The sequence below is a fragment of the mitochondrial genome of Salvia miltiorrhiza (assembly GCF_028751815.1).
Source record: "Salvia miltiorrhiza mitochondrion, complete genome".
Taxonomy (NCBI): domain Eukaryota; kingdom Viridiplantae; phylum Streptophyta; class Magnoliopsida; order Lamiales; family Lamiaceae; genus Salvia; species Salvia miltiorrhiza.
The window spans coordinates 10001-32500 of NC_023209.1; the positions used below are offsets into that span (position 1 = coordinate 10001).

At 43.0% G+C, this 22500-nt stretch overlaps 5 protein-coding genes and 1 non-coding gene; 2 read left to right on the forward strand and 4 right to left on the reverse strand.

Moving 5' to 3' along the window:
- Positions 1-9292: 9292 nt before the first annotated feature.
- On the reverse strand, positions 9293-10477 carry cob (apocytochrome b). The gene has a single exon. It carries the CDS (start codon positions 10475-10477, stop codon positions 9293-9295), a length of 1185 nt encoding a protein of 394 aa, YP_008992273.1.
- Positions 10478-11219: 742 nt separating this feature from the next.
- Positions 11220-12653, reverse strand: rbcL (ribulose-1,5-bisphosphate carboxylase/oxygenase large subunit). Its single transcript has one exon. It carries the CDS (start codon positions 12651-12653, stop codon positions 11220-11222), a length of 1434 nt encoding a protein of 477 aa, YP_008992274.1.
- A 784-nt stretch (positions 12654-13437) lies between these two features.
- Positions 13438-14934, forward strand: atpB (ATP synthase CF1 beta subunit). Its single transcript has one exon. It carries the CDS (start codon positions 13438-13440, stop codon positions 14932-14934), a length of 1497 nt encoding a protein of 498 aa, YP_008992275.1.
- Positions 14931-15332, forward strand: atpE (ATP synthase CF1 epsilon subunit). Its single transcript has one exon. The coding sequence runs from the start codon at positions 14931-14933 to the stop codon at positions 15330-15332; it is 402 nt and encodes a 133-aa protein (YP_008992276.1).
- Positions 15333-15527: 195 nt separating this feature from the next.
- On the reverse strand, positions 15528-15600 carry trnM-CAU. The gene has a single exon. It is a non-coding gene; the product is annotated as a tRNA-Met (tRNA).
- A 1667-nt stretch (positions 15601-17267) lies between these two features.
- Positions 17268-21115, reverse strand: cox2 (cytochrome c oxidase subunit 2). One transcript has 2 exons: positions 20417-21115; positions 17268-17339 (listed from the first exon to the last, which is right to left on the reverse strand). Exons 1-2 carry the CDS (start codon positions 21113-21115, stop codon positions 17268-17270), a joined length of 771 nt encoding a protein of 256 aa, YP_008992277.1.
- Between the last annotated feature and the right edge of the window lie 1385 nt (positions 21116-22500).

Consider the following 22500-nt stretch of genomic DNA (forward strand, 5'->3'; position numbering starts at 1 on the left):
TAGTGACCAACGACGGAATCGGAATGGCTTAAAGTATCATCCTATATAAGATAACGAATCATCAAAGGGATTTTGAAGCAGGCTGATGAATGAATGTGAAGAGCACCCTGATAAAATAAAAGGATTATGATCGTTAATCGTTAGAGTTAGAATGCCATATAAAGATGAAGATCTTAATCGATCTGCCTTTCTTCTTCTTCCAACTTACTAGTCCTCTTTATACCCTTCCCTTAAGAAGCTTTCTATCGTAAGGAATTGATGTAGCAGTTAAAGAATTCAACTTGGCTTCAAGCCGGGCTAGGAACTTCGAACCTACTCCTTTACCCTGAACTCGTAGCTTTAAGATCGATCGGACTTGGCTTACTCTTGAACCGCTTATTCCTTCTTTCGGTGCTTGCCCTTTAGTAGATCAAACTGGTGCGGATAATCCGACAACCCATGCAAAGGCAAGAGAAAAACCTCCTTCCATGTTGTCCTTGCTTGATAGATGCCATACTGGCTTAGTTAGGTACTTACCTCAGGTATTGGATTACAGGAGCAGAGCAGGCTCTATTCATACCATATAGGGAAGACGCAACAACAATTAGCAATCTGCGCCTTCCGTCTGCTATGAGAGATCAAACTAGTCAATCCGTTTTAGGATTTCATTTGATTGAAAAGTTGCAAAAGGCCGTCGTTCAGTCACTCCTTCCTGTGCAGAAGTCAGTCAGCTATTTTATTCACTTCGGAAGTCCCTGTCTATGCTCGACCTAAGTACTGAGCTATGAGTTCGTTGCTCTAGTTAAGACCAGAATAGGAATACCATCAAAAGTAGAATCCCTCGTAGATTACCTCCTTCCTTCAGAGGCGTAATTCGTACTATCATAAGAAAGTGCATCGAAAGAGTTATCACGAAAAGAGGAGAGTCAAACTAGTACATGCACGGGCGAAGACGAAGGGAAGAGTACGCCGGACTTGTAGAAGGGTTTAGTTCGTTGATTTCTTCGATAGCATGAAACCCAAGGGATAATAGCTACTCCTTCTCTGTTGCTTCTATATGGTTTATTCCATAGATAGGGAAACTGTCTCCTAAGGGTCTTTGTTTTCTCTTCTATGGATACGAATATGGTACTAACGGCAACGAATAGGCGCAAGAAAGTTAGGACAGTAGCTAAATTGTTATTACTGCTTCTCCTTTATCAACAGGAATTGGAAAGAGTTCCCTTCGGTGCACTACCGGTATGGAAACCTATACGGTGCCGAGGAGTACCTGTGATCCCGACGTGTATAAGAGTTAACGAAACGAGTTCGAACGGGTGCCAGGAGTACCGCAGAAGTACCGTACTTTCGAGAGAAGGCAGCTAAACGAAAACGGTAACTACCTCGGTATCGGCGAAGGAATTGTAGAAGAGGAAGCTAAAGGATATGGAAAACAGATACGGTTGAGCTAAACCTATGGTACCTACGGCATGAAATAAGACAACTAAATAGGGAACATGCCTCCCTGTGCAGCCTGTTCTTGCAGCCATTGTAGCTACCCGACGTAGCTATAGCGTTTTTCGCATTAATGATGGGCCTCTTGAACTATCGTTAATGGCATTGTAGAGCCTTATTAGCCGAGTTAATGACTGGATCAAGGTATTTGCTCAGACGGGTTTCACTTCCCTTGAGTTCTCTTCTCCCTTTTAGCAAAGAGATGGGAAATGTATCCGAAAGGTCTTGTTTTCCGAGGAGCTACTGCAGTTATGAGTTCTTGCAGCTAAACGATACGGTGCAGCCATAGCCAGAGAGTTAGTAGCGGTGGAAGCCTTGGTTTTTCCTATGGCTAGTGAGAAGAGGAAAGCCGAGAAATGACTCCTTTCGGTCCGGGTTTCTTGTCTCTTCCTTAACAAGTTCGGGAAACCGAAGGAATTGAACGAACGATCTGTAGCTACCTATTCCACTTCCAACAGTTTGTTAGTGTAGCTAATCTCTTGGGGTATTATGGCTACGTTTTTGTATACCATATATATCCCATATGTCTGCTACGCCTTTTTATGGTATTAATGGTGTAGTTCAACCTATTCCAACTGTCGTTACTGAGTTAATGCTGCTAAACCTATGGTGTAGCTTTCGCAAGAGAGTTAGAGCAGGAGTTCTTGAAGCTACTGCAGCTAAAGCAAGAAAGTAGGAGTAAGGCCGGTTTCGAAGAGTTACTGGCGTCACATCAGGGTAATCACAGTCTTGGCCGAGTTAACCGAAACCCAGGTACGAAGTTTCTTTGAGTTCGGCCTCTCAATCCAACACAACGCTGCTACTTCTCCTGCTGTTGACCCAGTGAAGGGAAGGCATCTAGTCCGAAAGGGGCCGCTACTCTTCCCTTTGCCTCTCACACTATGACAAGCGCTTTCCTTCCACTCATGCGAAGAAGGAATTCGAATTCCCTCAACAAAGGAACCGGCAAAGCAGCTACTTGACTGTCTAACCTCGGAAACAGGTAATCAACCCGCGCCAACACCGCCTGTCGGCATTTGGCTTCAACTACTGAAGTTTCCGGGAACACGAACCCAATCGAAGATTGAACAATGAAAGAAAAGAGACTTGTTAAGGGAAGTCGTTAGTTAAAGGAAAGGGGATTTTTGGGCGTAAGATTCTTTTGATTCTCTTATGATATTTCTTGATCTACTTTGAACCAGGGTGGGTATTCCTGTAGGCGAGGAGATTCCATTGATCAAGCAATTGGTACCAGACTTTACAGATCCAGAACATGAGGAGGTTCAAAAGAGGTCCCAGAATCTGATATTTCTGATATTGAGGAAGATCAACCTTGAAAAAGGTACCCGCCCGAACTACAGCAGATGAAAGGGCTTCTGAAACCTTGCATTGAGATGCTTCTTCCTTGGATGCTTATTCCTCGCCTTTGGCCGAACTATGGGCTTTACTAGAGGAAGGACCCGAACCGGGAACCTATAAACACTGCAAATACAAGGTACCCAAGAACTTGAGCAGACTTGAAAGACTAATCAAGCAAAACCGGTACCTAACTTCCAGAACTACAGGAGCTCTCAGAACAGGCAAAAGATCCTTTAAAGCGATGGTTGCTCGGTATCTCATAACTACAGGAAGAGCTCAGAAGACGAAATATACGCTTGAAAGCGAGAGTTGCTGAGTACCAAATACCTCCGGGAAAACCTTTCTTTTGTGACCGATCGTGGGACGAAGAGATCATCTGCTCGTACTCGACTGTCAATCAATAGGGAATCCCTTCTTTCTTTCCTTATAAAGACTTTGATTAAGTCGGGTGACATTTGATTAATATCTTTGGTAGTATCGTACTTAATAGTTTGTTTTTCTATCTCCATTTGCAGTTCTTGTCTTAATACGAATAGGGGGTTACCAAGTAACCTTTCTTGTTGCTAATGGAAGGGGATCCATGGTCGAAGCTTGGAAAGGAAAGCAAGGACTAGGCTAGGCTGTCGAGTGACGATTGGCCGAGGGGAGTTCCATCATGTAGCTGGGTACAAATAAGCCAGTAAAAGACAAGTAGAAGCCAGTGAACGAGGACGGATCACATGGTTTTGTACTGGTCAGCTTTGAGCTGTCGAGTGAGGATTGCTCTATCTCTGAATCTCTTAAGAAAGGGGCTTTTCCAAACCCTGCCTTATTTTATTAAAAGGGGAGTAGTCTCTGATGTGCGCTCTATTATTGGCTCCTATTCTTGAGGGGGTGATCGGGGTTAAGCCGCGTGGCGATACCCGCGAAAAGCAAAGGACTATTCGCTCTTTGGGGTGGGCCTTTCGTACTCAAATCCGAACGGGGAAAGGACAATTATTCAGCGCACTAAAATCTAGTGGATCTGGTTCACTATTAATGAAAAGCCAGGGCGGAAATGATCCTTGTTAGGGAACCAAGACAAGAATTATTACTAATAATAAGAAAGGGTTAAAGACCCCCAACCCCTATAAATAGAAGCTTCTTTCAGTCTCTATTTGGCAAAGAAACACGTAGAAGTCAGAAAGAAAGACTTTCAGTAACACTTATTCCAACAACACTCTTATGGATATCGCCGGAAGACTTGCCACAATTCAGCAAGAAATAGGTCAGGTTGAAAACGATAAGCTCCAACAAGAGCAAATGCTTGGTCTCTTCTGGGAACACATGCCGGCGATCGATCCAAGTCTCATACGAGATCGTATGCAGGCTATACAGAATCAAATCCAAGCCCTCGAAAACCGAAAGAGGGCCCTCCTCGCCGAACAACAAGAGCTCATTGTGAGGGCCGCCACCCTCGGTGACCAGGGAGACTAGAATAGAAGAGTCCGTCGACTCTTTCGAGAAGATTTAAATAAGTGTCTGTAGACGCAAAGTAGTGTGTTTTAATGTATGGTGTTCTTTGTCTTTTGTTAGTGGGGATCTACTCCGATGCTTACTGGAGATAGACTCCTATGCTAAGTTAAGTGTCTTTGTTTTGTTTTATTTGTTATGTTTGTATGTATGGTATGGGAAAACCCTGCGTGTAAAATGTTGACTACTTTAATGCTATGCTAATAGTTGAATTTAGAAAGACGAATTCGTAAAAATGTGCTGAAAATGAATGTTAAAGTTGAAATAAGGTGTAAGCTAAGTGTACTACTGAAGATGTGCGCCTTTCCAGCTCTGAAGCTTCCTTCTTCCTTGAGAGCTGGGTAACCAAAATTCCAGTCGCATTCAAAGAGGAGCTCTACTAATAGATTGTATTGAGCCTCAGGTTAGTTTACAATGGTTTAGTACGTGTACTTGGTGGCACAGAACACGGAAGAGAGTCCACTACGAAAGGATCTAAGTGTTTGAATCGAATTGGAATAGAAATTAGCTTTAAGGGGAGCAAGAAAACGGATGCGCTAACGCTATACGGCTTTCGCGCGAGTGCGCTCGTCCGTTGCTTGTTGTGTCACGAACGTATTAGAGTACCTTTACTCCTTTAGCTTGTACTTGTCTTTGGCCATGTCTCGTACCATTGGCTTAACCCGTTACATTACTCTATTCCGCTTTAGGCGCTTGAGATACACATATCCTCTCAGATCTTTAGAGAAATATCTGTTTAGACAACAATTCTCTAACTCGTTTATGCAATCGCTTCCCTATTCGTTGATTTAGAAGAACAAGAATGTAAACACGAGGAACAAGTACTGCTATTCATGCATCAATTCTATTCCTTAGCAACAATTCCTTTGAAAACGTGTGAAGTGAAGCTTTGGTTGAATGCTTAGCTGCAGGGTCGCCCCGGGCCCATTGATGAACCTATTGAAACCTTCCACAAGATAAGAAAAAGCTGCTAAATAAGGTCTCGTATTGAGCTTCATCGCCTCATCGAAAATAGTCTCTCTAAAGGAAAGGGTCAAACCCGTCCTCAAATCAAGAGATTCTTGGGCCAAAGCCCGCCCCAGACTCGTACTTTGCTTTAACTTTAACGCTTTGATTCCATTCCTGTTAGTCCAGTAGCTGCTGCACTAAAACTGCGCTTGCTTATCTTATACAGGTTCACCCGTCATGTCGCCTTTAGAGGAGAGGCTGTTAAGTCGGACATCTTCATCCTATTCCTATTATACTGGTTTAGCGCTTTTAGCAAAGAAAGAAGAAACCTTATCCTTGTTCCCTCCTCTTCATTTGATTGAATGCGGGCATATTTATTGATTACCGTTTGAGTCCGGTTGATACCTATGCTCCACTGCTGCGGATCTCCTGTCGATTGAGTAGTTCCGCCGTTTGATCTTCTACTGATGAACCTATTGAGGAGTTGCTCTTGGGCGGGTTAACTACTGTAGTTGCTGGGTGAGTTATAGCTATGGAACTCTAGGGCTCGTAGATCTTCTGTCGGTCGATTGAGTGTTGAGTAGTTTGTAGGGGAAGTGGGAAGGGCAGGATTTTCATGTTGGATTTTTCTCTTTATGCAATGTCTTTTGTTCGTGTTGGATCGTTATCTTTATGCTCATTTCGTGGAACTTAGTCATTTAATTGGTGGAGCTTTATGCAATGTTGGATGAAAACTTCTTTTCTTTCTGCTATAAATCGATTGGACAAAGTGAACCCACTTTTATCGTTAAATAATGGAGATGCCAGCGCTGGTCTGTGATCTAGATCTAGAATTCCTTCCCTTCTAGACGCATCTTTGTGCTAAACTTAGTCATTGGCTTTTTCTTCCAACGATCCGAATCTTGCTTATGAAGAGAATGATTCAAATCAAGCGATCCAGAGGAATGGCTTCCTACGGCAGCTCATGGCTAGGAAGAGTTGGGTTCAAGTCCCAACATCGTTAACGTCAAGACTATGGGCCTTTCACGAAGCTCCAAACACATGGAAAATGAGACGAAAAGATAGATGCACGAGGAAAAATGCGCTTTAGAACGGATGGATACCCCAGCGCAGCTTTAACAAGCAGCGAGCGATGTAGGCAGTAACAAGAAAAACTCCCGAACCTTTGGCCCAACTCCCTAAAAACAAAACAGGAGGTAAGCGAAGAAGGGTTTAACATCTTCTATTGACCTATTTCGACTCGTGCGCTCGTCCGTTGCTTGTTGTATCACTTTCGTGCTAGAGTACTCTACTCTTGATGGCATCACCAGTAGTTGACGGGAGTTAAGCCAAAGATTTGCTCACTGGGCATGACCCGGGCAAGAGAAGGTTGTTTTAGGGCTGTTCACGCTAGATTGTGTTAGAGGAGGTTCTTCAAAGGTTGCTTAAAAGCTTGTATTTCGTTTTCTTTTAGCAAGGCTGAAGTATCTCTGAGTAGGGTAACCTTCATCTCAATTGTTGGCTTTCTTCTTCGGCTCCTGATGAAGCTGTTCCTTTCTTTAGTAGCTTCCCTCTTTCTTTGTTTGATGATCCTTCGGTCCATCTTGGTTGTGAAGTCGATCAGACTCAAAAGGCATACTTGACCTTTCGTTTCGGGTGGCGGGTAGGGATCCAAACTTGCATAGATTGAAGTGGAGCTTCATGATGGGATCCCCAATCCAATACTTTGTTGTTTGTTGCCTTCAAATCCCCTCTCTTTGTTAGTCGAATTAGCTTAGTTATTCTTCGTTGTTAGGGAGCTAAGAGGTCAGGCTTGTTGAAGTCTTTGTTCTTCTTTTCCTTTATTGAATTCTTCTGTCCGGTTCGCTTCGCTCCTCCTGGTAATCTTGCTAAAGCTTCCCTGTCAATGTCAAGTTAAGGGGAGAAAGACTAGGAATACCGTCGTAAAGTAGATTGGAAACCTCCTTTAGAAGTAAGAGGCGGAAGTAAGGGCAGCTGAAAGTGCACCGGTTTAGTTGTTCTTGGGCTAGGATTAACTGAGATAACACCAAAAGAGGAAGACCTTGGACTTGGGGAGTAGCTCCTTGGTTCGAAGGTTGAATTCTCACTATCATCATAAAGGTCAGCCGAAGAATCCTCTCCAGCATCGAAAATACCACATCTGCAGCCAACCTCGTAGGAAAGAAGTCATATTGTAGCTAATCAATAGGTAAGGACGCATGACACGAAGAAGCAAGAAGAGCATAATGCCCATGGATTACTGAGTTTATGAGCGAGGATTGACTTGAGAGGTCTTTGGTTTTGTATTCTATCTACCTTGGAAAGAGCGAAGGCATCCATTTATCCTATCGAGAAGCCGGGCGAAAGATTTGAATTCACTCTTTAGCAGCTCACCCGTAAAGACAAATGAGATCGAAGAGTCCATCAGTAATGCGAAAAACGCTATAGCTACGTCGGGAGCAGCTTTCTTCCTCGGACTTCAGAGTTCTCTTCCTATGCAATTTGTTCGTTCTTTGAGCAGAGAAGAGTGGAATTCTTCAATCGCTCTCTTAGATAGCTATGCCTACTAAGAATAGGTCTTCCTAGAGAGCTATAACATCTCCTTGTTACCCCCTGCTTGGATTGTACGTTGAAGGCCCAAAACGTAACTTATTTGTGGTTTTCTCATTCCATAAAGAAAGGTAAAATTCGAGGGTTTTATCAGCTCTTATTGAGGTCTCTTAGGTAGTAGTACGTGAAATAAACTCTCATCAGTTGGTCTTCACTAAGGCCTGCCCAAAGCAAATAATAGGCAGCTGCCCTCCTTCGCTGTCTTTGCTGAACCAATCTGGTAACAGGAATCAAGAAATCTCGGTCTTTCTACTGGGACTTAGTCTGAGTTCCTGGTTGTTTTGCCTTTGTTCTTTGATACGAAAACAAGGAAGTGAACTCGTAGGTTATCGGGATATACCGGTACTAGGTTGAGGCCGGAGTGGGATCATCGGTCTGTTTAACTCTTCTTTCTAAGAGTCCAGGTTCTATGCGGATCAATGGATTAGCAAGACTTTAATTACTTTCCATACTGTAACTTGATACGAACCTGAATACTTTCGCTCAGTGACACTTGACTGGTCCCTCGACAAATACCTTAATAGGCTGTTTGGAGTCTTCCTTTTCCGGGAATAGTAGCTTTGAGTTAAAATAGGAGTTTCAAATTGCTTAAGAGAAGAAGTAGAGAAGGCGTGCGACCCGCAGCCGGTGCCCGAACTCTTGCCTTTGCTTTCCTAAGAAGGATGGTAATTCTATTCAAACAAGGAGTTCGATTGCCCTTTTAGCAGGTATAGTTATAGTGGAAATAAATCCATCGTTCTATTAGTCGAAGCAGTCAGATTTGACTTTTGTAAGATAGGAGTGTACCAATACTGAGCTCCTTTGTTCTCTTGCTTTTGTCTATCCAGATGGGAAGCGGTAACCTATTCCTTGCCCAATTGGATGAGAAATCTCTGTCAAATAGGGTGGAAGCTGGCTCTTCTGTCTTCTTGCTTTGTAAATAGGAGCACTCGTACTAATAAGTCTTGGAAAAGTAGAAATTTATTGATTTAGTAGCTCATCCTAGGAAGTCGTTTGCCTTTTGTCTTAGCTTTGCTCGGAGTAATTCCTGACTTGATCCTTTCTCTCTTGATAACGGAAGATAGTAAAGTCTCCGATTGACTTATCTCATTCTTCAGTTTACTCAAATCTTTTCTTCCATAATAGCTCGTCACATTAGAAAGTATCACTAGAATTCGATACTCATTAGGTATCCTTCCGGCGTCACTTCATTTGAGATTATTCTTTCACTTCCATTCCAAGGCATGAACATTCTCTTAGTCACTTGACTACATTTAGACTCTCCCATGGAGCTTGAACCATGAATATAATTGAACAAAGAACTATCCTACCTTATTGACCCTACCTATACCCGCCATTCGACTCACTTCTGACCAACTAACAAGAACCCACCCTATCAAGATAGCCAACTAGAAAACTCATCCGCTTGGTGTAATACTCACTCGTAAATGATTGGTGTCAGAATTTGCATTTCCTATCTTTTTTGAATTTCATTATCCGTGTAAGAATTAGGAATTCCTCTTCCAACTCGTCCCAGAATGGGCGTTATGGCAAAAAAGAAAAAGAAAAGAAAAGGAGAAATTTGTCCAATAGTAACAAATGGTGCCTCCACAGGTTGACACCCGATCCAACCTAGTAGTAAGCGATCCGCCAAAAGCAACCAAAATATTCCTTGGTGAATCGGGCGAAAACTTGAACTACGTACATACATATTTTTAAAAAACGGTAAAGCCAACAGACATATAAAAACTGATGCTATTGCGGCTACACCTCCCGATTTGTCAGGTATACTACGAAGAATGGCATGGATCGGTAGGAAATACCATTCCGGCACAATATGAGGCGGGGTGGACATCGGATTAGCAGGTATATAATTGTCGGGATGCCCCAAAACATTAGGAGCATAAAAAATCCAAATGGAAAAAAAGATAGCAAAAGCTACCCAACCTACTAGATCCTTTACATAAAAATAAGGGTAAAAAGCTATTTTATCCATCTCTGAATGTACACCCAATGGATTATTTGATCCATATTGATGCAATGCGGCCAGATGAAGAATACTCGCGCCTACTAAAATGAAGGGTAGTAAATGATGAAGACTAAAAAAACGATTTAAGGTGGCATTGTCCACGGAGAACCCACCCCAAAGCCAGGTTACTATGGTATCTCCTACTACAGGTATGGCGCTAGCTAAGCTTGTAATTACTGTAGCTCCCCAAAAACTCATCTGACCCCAAGGTAGTACATATCCTATAAAAGCTGTCACAATCATTAATAGGAAGATTACAACTCCGAGACACCGAACAAATTCCCTAGGACTGCTATAACTACCATGATATAGACCACGAAAAATATGAAGGTGAACCACAATGAAAAACATACTAGCGCCATTAGCATGCATATAACGGAGCAACCAGCCCCCTTCAACATCTCTCATAATGTGTTCTACGCTGTTGAAAGCTAGATCGACATGAGGCGTGTAATGCATGGCTAAAAAGATTCCAGTCACTATCTGAATGACTAAACAAATACCTGCTAATGAACCGAACCCCCACCAATAACTCAGATTGCTCGGGGTTGGGTAATCTATTAAATGCTGATTAAGTGTGGATGCAATAGGTTGTTTGAGAAGAGAGAATCGTTGGTTCCTTAGAGTCATTTTGGATTTCTCTTTTCACTCTTGTTCCTGCTCCCCCCTAACATGAAGGGAGAGACTTGCTCTTCCAATGAAGGAAGACCTGTATTGTAGTAAGTAGTCAATTGCCTTGGTTTTTCCAAGCAAGGAAGGCGACACGACTATCATAATTTGGCTTCGGGCTCCGCTGTTGACTCCATGGACACTCGACTTCTTTTCTTTAGAAGGCATAAGCGCTAGGCGTGTGGGCGACAGCGACTCGCTTACGAATGATAGACTTTGAAGAATTGCATCTCTCGCGAGATTTCGAGATGATGGTGAATTCTCGTATGAGCTTTAGATTGGTGGTAAGAGCTTCCTGACACAGGCAACAGAGGCGAAATCATTCCGGGAAAAGAAAAGCTATTACTGAAACCACTCCTGCGTGATATGTTTATCTGCAAAAGCGAAATTCGTAGCATTATTCCATTACAAATCTGTATTTAGTTCTTGTATGATATTATACCATGGTTTGAGTTCTTTCTTACCATTGTATCTTATTTTCTGGGATTCTTAAACTTAAGAATGAAAAACTGTAGTATGCATTACTGTGGATATAGCTTGACTGTAATAAAGCATTACTGTGATAATGATAATCCATGGATCGCAACAGATTCTATTTGTAGAAAGTGATCGGCTTGAAAGGATACTTTTAAAGGATTGAGCCGAGTTTAATTGCAATTCAATTAAGAGAACGGAGAGTAATTACTTTTCATTTTCCTTATTTTTATTTATCCAAAGTATCCACTGCTTTAAACTCAAATTTGATTTCTTTCCATACCTCACAAGCGGCAGCTAGTTCAGGACTCCATTTGCAAGCTTCACGGATAATTGCATTACCCTCAGCAGCAAGATCGCGTCCTTCATTACGAGCTTGTACACACGCTTCTACAGCTACTCGGTTAGCTACAGCACCTGGCGCATTACCCCAAGGGTGTCCTAAAGTTCCTCCACCGAACTGTAGTACGGAATCGTCTCCAAAGATCTCGGTCAGAGCAGGCATATGCCAAACGTGAATACCCCCTGAAGCCACGGGAATAACACCGGGCAGGGAGACCCAATCTTGAGTGAAATAAATACCGCGACTTCGATCTTTTTCAACAAAATCATCACGCAGTAAATCAACAAAGCCTAAAGTAATGTCTCTCTCTCCTTCAAGTTTACCTACTACGGTACCAGCGTGAATATGATCTCCACCGGACAGACGTAACGCTTTAGCTAGTACACGGAAGTGCATACCGTGATTCTTCTGTCTATCAATAACTGCATGCATTGCACGGTGAATGTGAAGAAGTAAGCCATTATCTCGGCAATAATGAGCCAAAGTGGTATTTGCGGTGAATCCTCCTGTTAAGTAGTCATGCATTACGATAGGAACTCCCAATTCTCTAGCAAATATAGCTCTTTTCATCATCTCTTCGCATGTACCCGCAGTAGCATTCAAGTAATGCCCTTTGATTTCACCTGTTTCAGTCTGTGCTTTATAAATTGCTTCGGCACAAAATAAGAAGCGGTCTCTCCAACGCATAAATGGCTGGGAGTTCACGTTCTCATCATCTTTGGTAAAATCAAGTCCACCGCGAAGACATTCATAAACCGCTCTACCATAGTTTTTAGCAGATAACCCCAATTTAGGTTTAATAGTACATCCCAGCAGAGGACGACCGTACTTGTTCAATTTATCTCTTTCAACTTGGATCCCATGAGGCGGGCCTTGGAAAGTTTTAACATAAGCAACAGGAATTCGCAGATCTTCCAGACGTAGAGCACGTAGGGCTTTGAATCCAAATACATTTCCTACAATGGAAGTAAACATGTTAGTAACAGAACCTTCTTCAAAAAGGTCTAAAGGGTAAGCTACATAACAGATATATTGATCTTTTTCTCCAGGAACGGGCTCAATGTGGTAGCATCGCCCTTTGTAACGATCAAGGCTGGTAAGTCCATCGGTCCACACAGTTGTCCATGTACCAGTAGAAGATTCGGCAGCTACCGCGGCCCCTGCTTCTTCAGGCGGAACTCCAGGTTGAGGAGTTACTCGGAATGCTGCCAAGATATCAGTATCTTTGGTTTCGTATTCAGGAGTATAATAAGTCAATTTGTACTCTTTAACACCCGCTTTGAATCCAACACTTGCTTTAGTCTCTGTTTGTGGTGACATAAATCCCTCCCTACAACTCATGAATTAAGAATTCTTACAACAACAAGGTCTACTCGACACGAATGAATTGGGCGTTAATGAAACTTTTCCCAAGAATCTTTCACAAACTTCCCAACTAATACTAATATTATCAACTAATCAGAATGTTTGATTATTAGACCATGGTATTTGATTTACCAAACACATCATTATTGTATACTCTTTCATATATATAGCGCAACCCCATTTTTCTTTTTGATCTTTTTTGGAATCGAAATACCTAACCTAACTAATCAAAAATTCCCTCTTGACAGTGGTATATGTTGTATATGTAAATCCTAGATGTGAAAGTAGGGCTAATTCATCTATGAAATGATGATGAAAGGGTATAAAAACGAAAAAAATAGGCTATAGACCTAAATCGATATGCTGAAATAAAAAAGAAGAAAAGCCAATAAGAATAACATAGAAATAATGAATCGTAATGTAAATAGAGTTCGGGTTCGAATTCCATAGAATATTTTCTATAATATAGATGGGATTGTCTATCATTATAGACAAATGAAAAACTTTCTCAAGATCTTTATTCATCCACTTGAAATTTTTCAAATAGCTTGCTTGAGTTTGAAAATTAACTCATTGAAGAGTAAACGATTGAATTGGATTCGATTGGAGGGCACCAACAAAATTGAGTGCTAACTCCCATTTGTTATTGAATTAACTGATCGACATACTATCAGACATTTATTTTGAATTCGATAATTTTCACAAAAAAATTTCGACATATTTTTTTATTTATTATATTATGAGAATGAATCCTACTACTTCTGGTTCTGGGGTTTCCACGCTTGAAAAAAAAAACCTGGGGCGTATTATCCAAATCATTGGTCCGGTACTAGATGTGGCCTTTCCGCCAGGACAGATGCCTAATATTTATAACGCTCTGGTAGTTAAAGGCCGAGATACTGTTGGTCAACCAATTAACGTGACTTGTGAGGTACAGCAATTATTAGGAAATAATCGAGTTAGAGCTGTAGCTATGAGTGCTACAGATGGTCTGATGAGAGGAATGGAAGTGATTGATACGGGAGCTCCTCTAAGTGTTCCAGTCGGTGGAGCGACTCTAGGACGCATTTTTAATGTGCTTGGAGAGCCTGTTGATAATTTAGGTCCTGTAGATACTCGTACAACATTTCCTATTCATCGATCTGCGCCTGCCTTTATACAGTTAGATACAAAATTATCTATTTTTGAAACAGGAATTAAAGTAGTAGATCTTTTAGCACCTTATCGCCGTGGGGGAAAAATCGGACTATTTGGTGGAGCTGGGGTTGGTAAAACGGTACTCATTATGGAATTGATTAACAATATTGCCAAAGCCCACGGGGGGGTATCCGTATTTGGCGGAGTAGGTGAACGTACTCGTGAAGGAAATGATCTTTACATGGAAATGAAAGAATCTGGAGTAATTAATGAAGAAAATATTGCAGAATCAAAAGTGGCTTTAGTTTATGGCCAGATGAATGAACCGCCGGGAGCTCGTATGAGAGTTGGTTTGACTGCTCTAACGATGGCGGAGTATTTCCGAGATGTTAATGAACAAGACGTACTTCTATTTATCGACAATATCTTCCGTTTCGTTCAAGCCGGATCCGAAGTATCAGCCTTATTGGGTAGAATGCCTTCCGCTGTCGGTTATCAACCCACCCTGAGTACTGAAATGGGCTCTTTACAAGAAAGAATTACTTCTACCAAAGAAGGATCCATAACTTCTATTCAAGCGGTTTATGTACCTGCAGACGATTTGACCGATCCTGCCCCTGCTACCACATTTGCACATTTAGATGCTACTACCGTACTATCAAGAGGATTAGCTGCCAAAGGGATCTATCCGGCAGTAGATCCTTTAGATTCAACCTCAACCATGCTTCAACCTCGGATCGTTGGTGAGGAACATTATGAAACTGCGCAAAGAGTTAAGCAAACTTTACAACGTTATAAAGAGCTTCAGGACATTATAGCTATCCTTGGGTTGGACGAATTATCCGAAGAGGATCGTTTAACCGTAGCAAGAGCGCGAAAAATTGAGCGTTTCTTATCACAACCCTTTTTTGTAGCCGAAGTATTTACCGGTTCTCCGGGGAAATATGTTGGTCTAGCAGAAACCATTAAAGGGTTTCAATTGATCCTTTCCGGAGAATTAGATGCTCTTCCTGAGCAGGCCTTTTATTTAGTAGGTAATATCGATGAAGCTACCGCGAAGGCTATCAACTTAGAAATGGAGAGCAATTTGAAGAAATGACTTTAAATCTTTGTGTACTGACCCCTAATCGAATTGTTTGGGATTCAGAAGTGAAAGAAATCATTTTATCTACAAATAGTGGTCAAATTGGCGTATTACCGAATCATGCTCCTATTGCTACAGCTGTAGATATAGGGATTTTGAGAATACGCCTTAAGGACCAATGGTTAACGATGGCTCTGATGGGCGGTTTTGCTAGAATAGGCAATAATGAGATCACTGTTTTAGTAAATGATGCGGAAAAGGGTAGTGATATTGATCCACAAGAAGCTCAGGAAACTCTTGAAATAGCAGAAGCTAGTTTGAGAAAAGCTGAAGGAAAGAGACAAATAATTGAGGCAAATCTAGCTCTCCGACGAGCTAGGACAAGAGTCGAGGCTGTCAGTGCAATTTCATAACTAGTTGGTTCGTTCAAATAATCAAAAGAGTTTCTGTTTCTAAACCCTATTTTGATTGCATTCACTCGACAGAATCCAATTTTGATATAACGCAATTCAAAAATGAAATAAATAAAAATACAAAATCTATAAAAAGAGAAAAGGGTGGGGCAAAAAACTTATTAGATACCGGAGTCAATGGTATCTAATAAGTTCTACCTACTATTGGATTTGAACCAATGACTCCCGCCGTATGAAAGCAATACTCTAACCACTGAGTTAAGTAGGTCATTTATCATCCTAAAAAGAACCAAATGGAACCCATCCCGTCGATGGATTATAAATATCATATTCCTTATAAGCAATAATAATCGAACCAATACCACTCAAAAATTCAAAAATTTAGGATGTTGGATCATAGAATATTCATCTTGACAACAAATTATATACATGATAAAATATGCATCACAAGCACTAAGGGCTATAGCTCAGTTGGTAGAGCACCTCGTTTACACGCGCGCCAATGTTTTTTCAGGGGAATCCACCATACAATCCAAAAAATGGATCTTATTGAGAAATCTACGTCTTACTCTATAATAACTTTAAGAGAACAATAGCCTGACGAGAGGTTCGGTCCTATTTGAGTGCCCTTTTAGGTACCAAACAGGCCCCATCTTGAGATATTGATAAGGTGAATACCCGTATATTCAATGCCAGGCATAATGAGTATAAGGCCCTCAAAAAATCTCTTTTCGTCCTATGAACTTGAAGGTGTATGAAGTTTCATATTGGATTTTTTAAGCCGAACGATAGAGACGTTCGATCCAACCCAGCTGACTTAGAGCCAGAAATGCGTACTTTCTGAATAAGCGTATCATGTTTAAAGAGTTCCAACCTATTCTTTCTAACTAAGAGCAGATTCGCCGCAACGAGCTTATTTAATGTTTAATGCCAATCCAATGAGTTCGATTTCTCGCAGCTGGAAGTCAAGCTAGCAGCGTAGTCGCCGACAGAGAAAGAGAAGACCAGATCTTGGACTTGCAAGCGGAATCACTTTTAGCAAGCTTTCGAGAAAGTTTAGATCCAATCCAGAGAGTTCGATCTCTGTAGTCAAGTCTAAGACAGTTGATTCGGTATCTAAGAAAACTCTTTTAGAAAGCGCTAGGCATGCTTCTCAAGTCATTCAATGCTTGGCTTACTTCATTCATAGGATGCAAGTTCCAAGTGAACTATCTTCGACTAGCTAATAAAGGAGAATCCGTTCTAACACCCGATATTACGTAAAAGAAGAGAGCAAACGAACTCGCCAAGCTGACTCTGATTCCCTACTGAGCCCTTGAACACTGAATCCTATACTATAGAAATGCCATTCGCCCGTTGACCATCTGTCACTGCGTGTGGATCGTTCAAGATACCCGAGATAAGTCGGGAAATCTCGTTCCTTCTTTCGTCCGAAGCTTCATCTACTTGAAGCTCCTCGAGAAGGCTCTCTACCATGTGTCGCGGGGGCGGTTTGAGCGGAAGGAGGCTAAGAAGTCCTTAATCTGCTTCTTAAGTTCCTCCCCGTGGGCGCTTTTCTAAGGTTAGGGCTATTAGTAGGCCCTTTGCTATTGCTATAAGGGCTGCTCGCCTTTATACGGCTTGGCTTCGCTATCGCTCCTATGTAGTGGTCGACCTAAAAAGTGGTATTCCTGCCATACCAGAATGCCTATTATCTAGTGCTAGAAGCTTCGCCAGAAGCAAGCAAGATGAGGGTGCTCTGCTTCGTAGACAAGGCTCGTTCCGTACTTGACTTACGAGCTCGTGTAGTACTCGCCCCTATCTCTAATCTCTAAAGGGGCTTATGCACTCCACTCGCTGTTCTACTAAACGAGCGTTGGAGCGAGCGAGCAAAGCCTTCCATTTAGTGGCTTCTCCCTCACCCTACTCTTTTCTTTTCGCTTAAGCTCCCCCGGTTTAGGGGATTAATTGATTGGATACCCGAGAACCATAATCTTTCCTAGGAACAGCTTCTACGACGATAGATAGGGGTCAGGTTTGTTTGGCATCTATGCCCCCTGCCCTCCAAACAGTATGGGAGCCTTTCAGCTCGTACTGCTCACACACCTAGATCTTCACGGCACCTCCTCTACCATAGTGTAAGCTGGGAGCAGCTCCGAAAAGCGAGGCTTTCAACAACGTCAACAACACCACGAAAAAAGTCCACTATGGTTGCCCACTGATCTGATCATCCAATCCCTTCGTTTCGCACCTTTGTTTTCTTTGGGCTTAGTTACGGCCATTCTCGTTTGAACAAGAGTGTGATCTCCCCTGGTATTCTCCGAGAGCTTAGACGACACCGGGCTTATTCCTCAAAGAAGGTATTCTATAGCAAGCACCGTCTTCTTCTTCGCTTAGTGAGTTGCCTCTCTCCTCGGGTGACTGAACTCGCTTTTAAGGAATCAGAGTAGGGATCTCTCTTCGATGAGTCAGACTAGGCTATGATTCCCAGATAGGAAGAAAGAGCATTCGCCACTTCAAGCTAGTCACTAGAACTCCCTCCTTACTTAGATCTTCGTGACCCAGGGGAGAAGCTTGGCTTATTGAACTCCTAACTCATTTGCCCTGAGCCCCGTATTCCTTTGATTCTTCTCCCGTTCGTGCCAAGGAAAGCTTTCAGGCAGTCCAATAGCACCGGATTCTTCCTTCACCCCTGAAAGGGATTCGTGAACAACTGCAGCGGAGATTCCACAAAGACTAGCTTACGCTCTACCATATAAAATAAAGAAGGGAAATTCCACCCCGGAAACCATTTGATCAAGAGTGAACAGCTGAGAGTAATGGCATACTTCACTTTATCCCTTTATTAGGATTGGGGTGACTGAATTCGCTTTCGAGCTAACTGTAGCGGATGAAATGGCAGCAGAGTCGTGAACAGGAAAAGCTTCGTTCTTTGTTGTTGTAGCTGGGTAGCCTCCGATATGGCTAGGCTATTAAGTCAGAGATGGGCCTTGAGACGGGATCAACTACAATTGGCCTATCGCTTCTGTAGACTATTCCTGGTGAGTTGCCTACCCGAGCCCGAACTCGCTTAAGGGAAAAAGAGCAAGCAACTGAAGACATCACATCGCTTTCTTCCTCCAAGACTATGCTACCATTAACTTAACATGCTAGCACGCCTAGCAACTTTCTTTCGAAAAGACTAATCAGCCTTTCGCTCGTCCCCTAGGAAAGAGAATTCCCATTCCCCGGTAAAAAAAAAGTACTACTTACTTTGCAGCATATGAAATAGCTGCGCTTATGCCTCCAACATCAATAGCAGCGGAAAAGATCACAGTAGCTGAAACCAAGGGTGAACCGTCGACTCAAGCAAGAACAGCAACCGACTCTCACTAATTGCTGCCCATGTTCATCAATCACGCTAGTCGAACTAGAGCTACAGCCTGCCTTACGATACGAGAGATAATTTCCACTGCTCTGTCTTCTCTACGATTGCCGGGTGTTCAAAAAAACTCAAAACGAATTTCATCCCGAGGTGACTTCGCTAGACTTGCTTCTAGTCTGATAGGAAATCAAACTCACAGTCGTAAGAACTGAAGGCCTAAGACCGCTTATTCCTTCTCGAAAGCTGCCCGCGAATGCCCTTCTTACTAGGCTCACAGCAGTGAGGTCGAATCCCAGGGGAAATCCCTTTATCAAAATCAAATCGGAGAAAGCCCGGGTGGACCAATGTAGCAGATTATCGGCATCTCAGAAGGACTAAGGCCCTTGTTGGCTACTTTGCTTTTGGTTCTTTCACTTCACTCCGAAAGAAGTGAATCTGGAAGTTCCGTCGCTCCCTGGAGAGCTAATTGCAGCAGATGAAATAGCTATAGCTGCGGGTTCGTGAAAAGAGTCATTCTGCTGAGGAATGGAAGCTGCCTTACAGCCACCCTTTGCTTCTTTTCTTACCGCTACGTGGGGAATTTGATATTCTACGATCCTTGCTTTCTCGGGCGATGATTCTTGGCTTGGTTGGCCACTCTGCTATGTTGATGTTGGGTTCCCATCGAGAAATTAATTCATTGTTGAAGAACTCCCCCCCTTTGACTCGCCATGCCACTATATCCATAATGACCGGCGAGTCGGAACATGTACGAATATAACCACGCGGAGCGCCGGACCGGTCTATCGAAGAAAGAGATCATTGAGCCTATTTTGCCGTTTGGAACCCTAACGTTTTTTTTAATTTATAATAATATATAATAAGAATAAGCTAAGGGAGTTGGGAATCGCAAGAATTGAGAAGTCCTCCATTGAATTGAATAGGAAGAGAAAGACAGGTTCGGAAATGGCCGGATTAGCAGGAGGAAGGTTTTTGACTTCTCTATTTGGATTTTGAGGGATCCCTCATATTGAGGAGGCTTCCCGGACTCGTAACATACGGCTAAAAACAAGACAAGAAGAGGGTCAGTAGTCTCTGCCGTTGCAGGTCCTTCTCCTTCCGCCGAGACGGCCCTCTTTTTTTTGTTTGTTCACCGCGGCACGAAATCATAAAGAAGCTGGAATAACTCAGAAAGAGAGTGGCGCCTAGCCGTTGAGAGCGTCTGTTGTCTTTGTAGAGGAACAGTACGATCTTGGACTGGCCCCCTTCGCATGACCTAGAAAGAAAAAGAAGTCCGTGCTACTATAAGGCCTCTAAACTCCTCCCTCAGGGACACTGTTGCGTTGCCCATGGGGACGGGGTAGCCCCGACTTCCATAGGTCCTTGGTTCGACCTCCTAATGAGAATTGAGGTCCTTGCGCGGGTGTCTCATCCCTAAGACTTGCTTGCTCTGTATGGAGTGTCCCGTGGTTCCTCGAGTGCCAGCCGCAGAGAGGAATGCCATCAACTAGGGCGCTATTGACCACTAACCACTCGCTCGCCGGCCGCTCGGGCTCCGCGTTTCAAGTTCGTTATCCTAACCGTCTCCTCTCCTCCACCGGGAGCCTGGCCCCTTCTTCTATCTTATCTACTGCCTTGCTCCTCGGCTCCATACTGCTCCAGCCGCTCGCTGTAATAGCTTGCTTCTCGGGTGGCTCGCCCCCTGGGTGGTGCGGCTGAGCCAGAGTGGGCTCAGCAGTCGGCCTATGTTTCCGGGCGCACGCATAAAGGCATGATTAGTTCCACAAATCTCACTGCACTGACCATAGTAAACTCCTTCTCGTTGTACCGAAATAGAGGTCTGATTTAAACGACCAGGTACAGCATCACATTTGACACCTAAGGAAGGTACAGCCCAACTATGAGGTACATCAGCAGGTGTTACAATAATACGTAAATGACTTTTTTCTGGTACAACCACTCTATTGTCCACTTCTAATAAACGTGATTGACCCAATTCTGGATCATCTTCTGGAATCGTATAACTGTCAAAAGTGAGTGACTGTTCATCGGAACTGTTATAGTCCGAATACTCATAAGTCCAATACCATTGATGTCCAATAGCTTTGATAGTAATGGCTGGATCTACTACTACCTCGTCCATTGAATATAAAAGAGCAAATGATGGTATAGCAATGAACATCAGGATGATACTAGGAAATATGGTCCACAGAATCTCGATAGTAGTTCCATGAACAATCCTTTGAGGGATTGGATTTTTTTGATAGTGGAAGTGCCATAAAGCGCGAGCCAAGATCCACGATACGAAAACAAAAATCAGAATCAAAAAGAAAAAGATATCGTGATGTAAGTCTATAATTCCTTGCATCATAGGTGTTGCTGCATCTTGAGATCCTAATTGCCATGGTTCTGCTGCATCACAAGGAGCAATTGTGAGGAATAGACATTCTAGAACAATCATTCTCTTTGCTTCATTCTTTGACTGCTCCGCTCTTCCTCTAAAAAAACGAGTAGAGACTTGTATTCTACTAAACTTGGTTTTTCCAAGAAAGCCACTTCTCAAGCTCTCTTTCAAAACATAAACGGAACACGAAGTAAATCATGATTAGCTTTCGATCAAACTTTGATCTCGCGGCTTCCTGGCGTGTTCTTGCTAAACATGAATGGGCGCCCCCAACCTTCGGGCAAAGGCGCTGACCCGAGCTATTCATCGAAGTCTCCCTGCCAGCGGACTTCCTCTACTTTCCCGACCTTTCTGAGTGAAGAAGAAGACTGAACACACGGAACACTTTGCCAATCTGGAAATCAAGTCAAGAAAAGAACAGTAACTCAATCGGTATCTCCTTACTCAATTCCCTCGTAAACTCTTATACGAAATAACGCGTGTAACTCCCGCCTCTCTTCCTCCCGTTTGCCTTGTCCCTGAGTGCACGGCGTAAAGAACAGGCTTGATTGGACTTGCAAGGCGGACTCAAGAGATCGCTTTTTCCTGTATTGTAAATATAGCGCGTTTGGCTTCTTTCGGAAAGCCGGTTTGTTCCCTGATGTCCGACCCCGAAAGAGGATTCAACCTTCCCTTTAGATTAGACCCATGACCTAGGCTGGCCATCTATAACTCCTATAATAGAGCTTGATTGCTCGGCCGCGCCTACTCGGACTGGCATCGAGGATTCTGAACTTCGACTCCGAAGAGAGCTCTGATCTCACTTGCCACGAGCTCTTGCCTTGCTCTTAGGTTAGAGAATGAGAAAGATACAACATCGGCTGGACCAGGCCCACTTCACACACGCACTGGTTCGTCTTTGAGGATGACTTCTTATACCCCGTCCACGTATTAAAAAGAAGAGCGACTATTTGCCGCTGCTTCACTTTCTTTGCTTGCTTAGAAGGTTGGACATTCTCTGTCCTCTCTCTAGGCCAATGCACGCCAACGAACCTTTTGTGTTACGCATATAGCTGGCCTTGTTTAGAAATCTGCAATTCATTGAAAAAGACCGGGTTTATAACATTCAAAATGTGCCTTTTCGAGGTGCCCTCAGTGATATAGAGATTAGGGGTCAGCACATGTCACCCTTATTCATTTCATATGCCTTTAGCAGTAGTTTGCTAGGCCTCCTCTACCATCGGGGTCGGACTACGGATCGTCAAGCCCCTTTCATACGTAAGCTAAACTGCTGTCATGCGATGATTATAGATAGAATGAGCACCCGTGTGTAGATAAATCATGGCCCCTCCGATCGCTCTCTTTAGCCCTGCTAAATGCCTAAGGGAGAGAGGAAGAATCTATGCTATTGATTTATATGCTCCAACTCTTCTTAATAAGCAATTTGTCCCATTCCTCGAAAG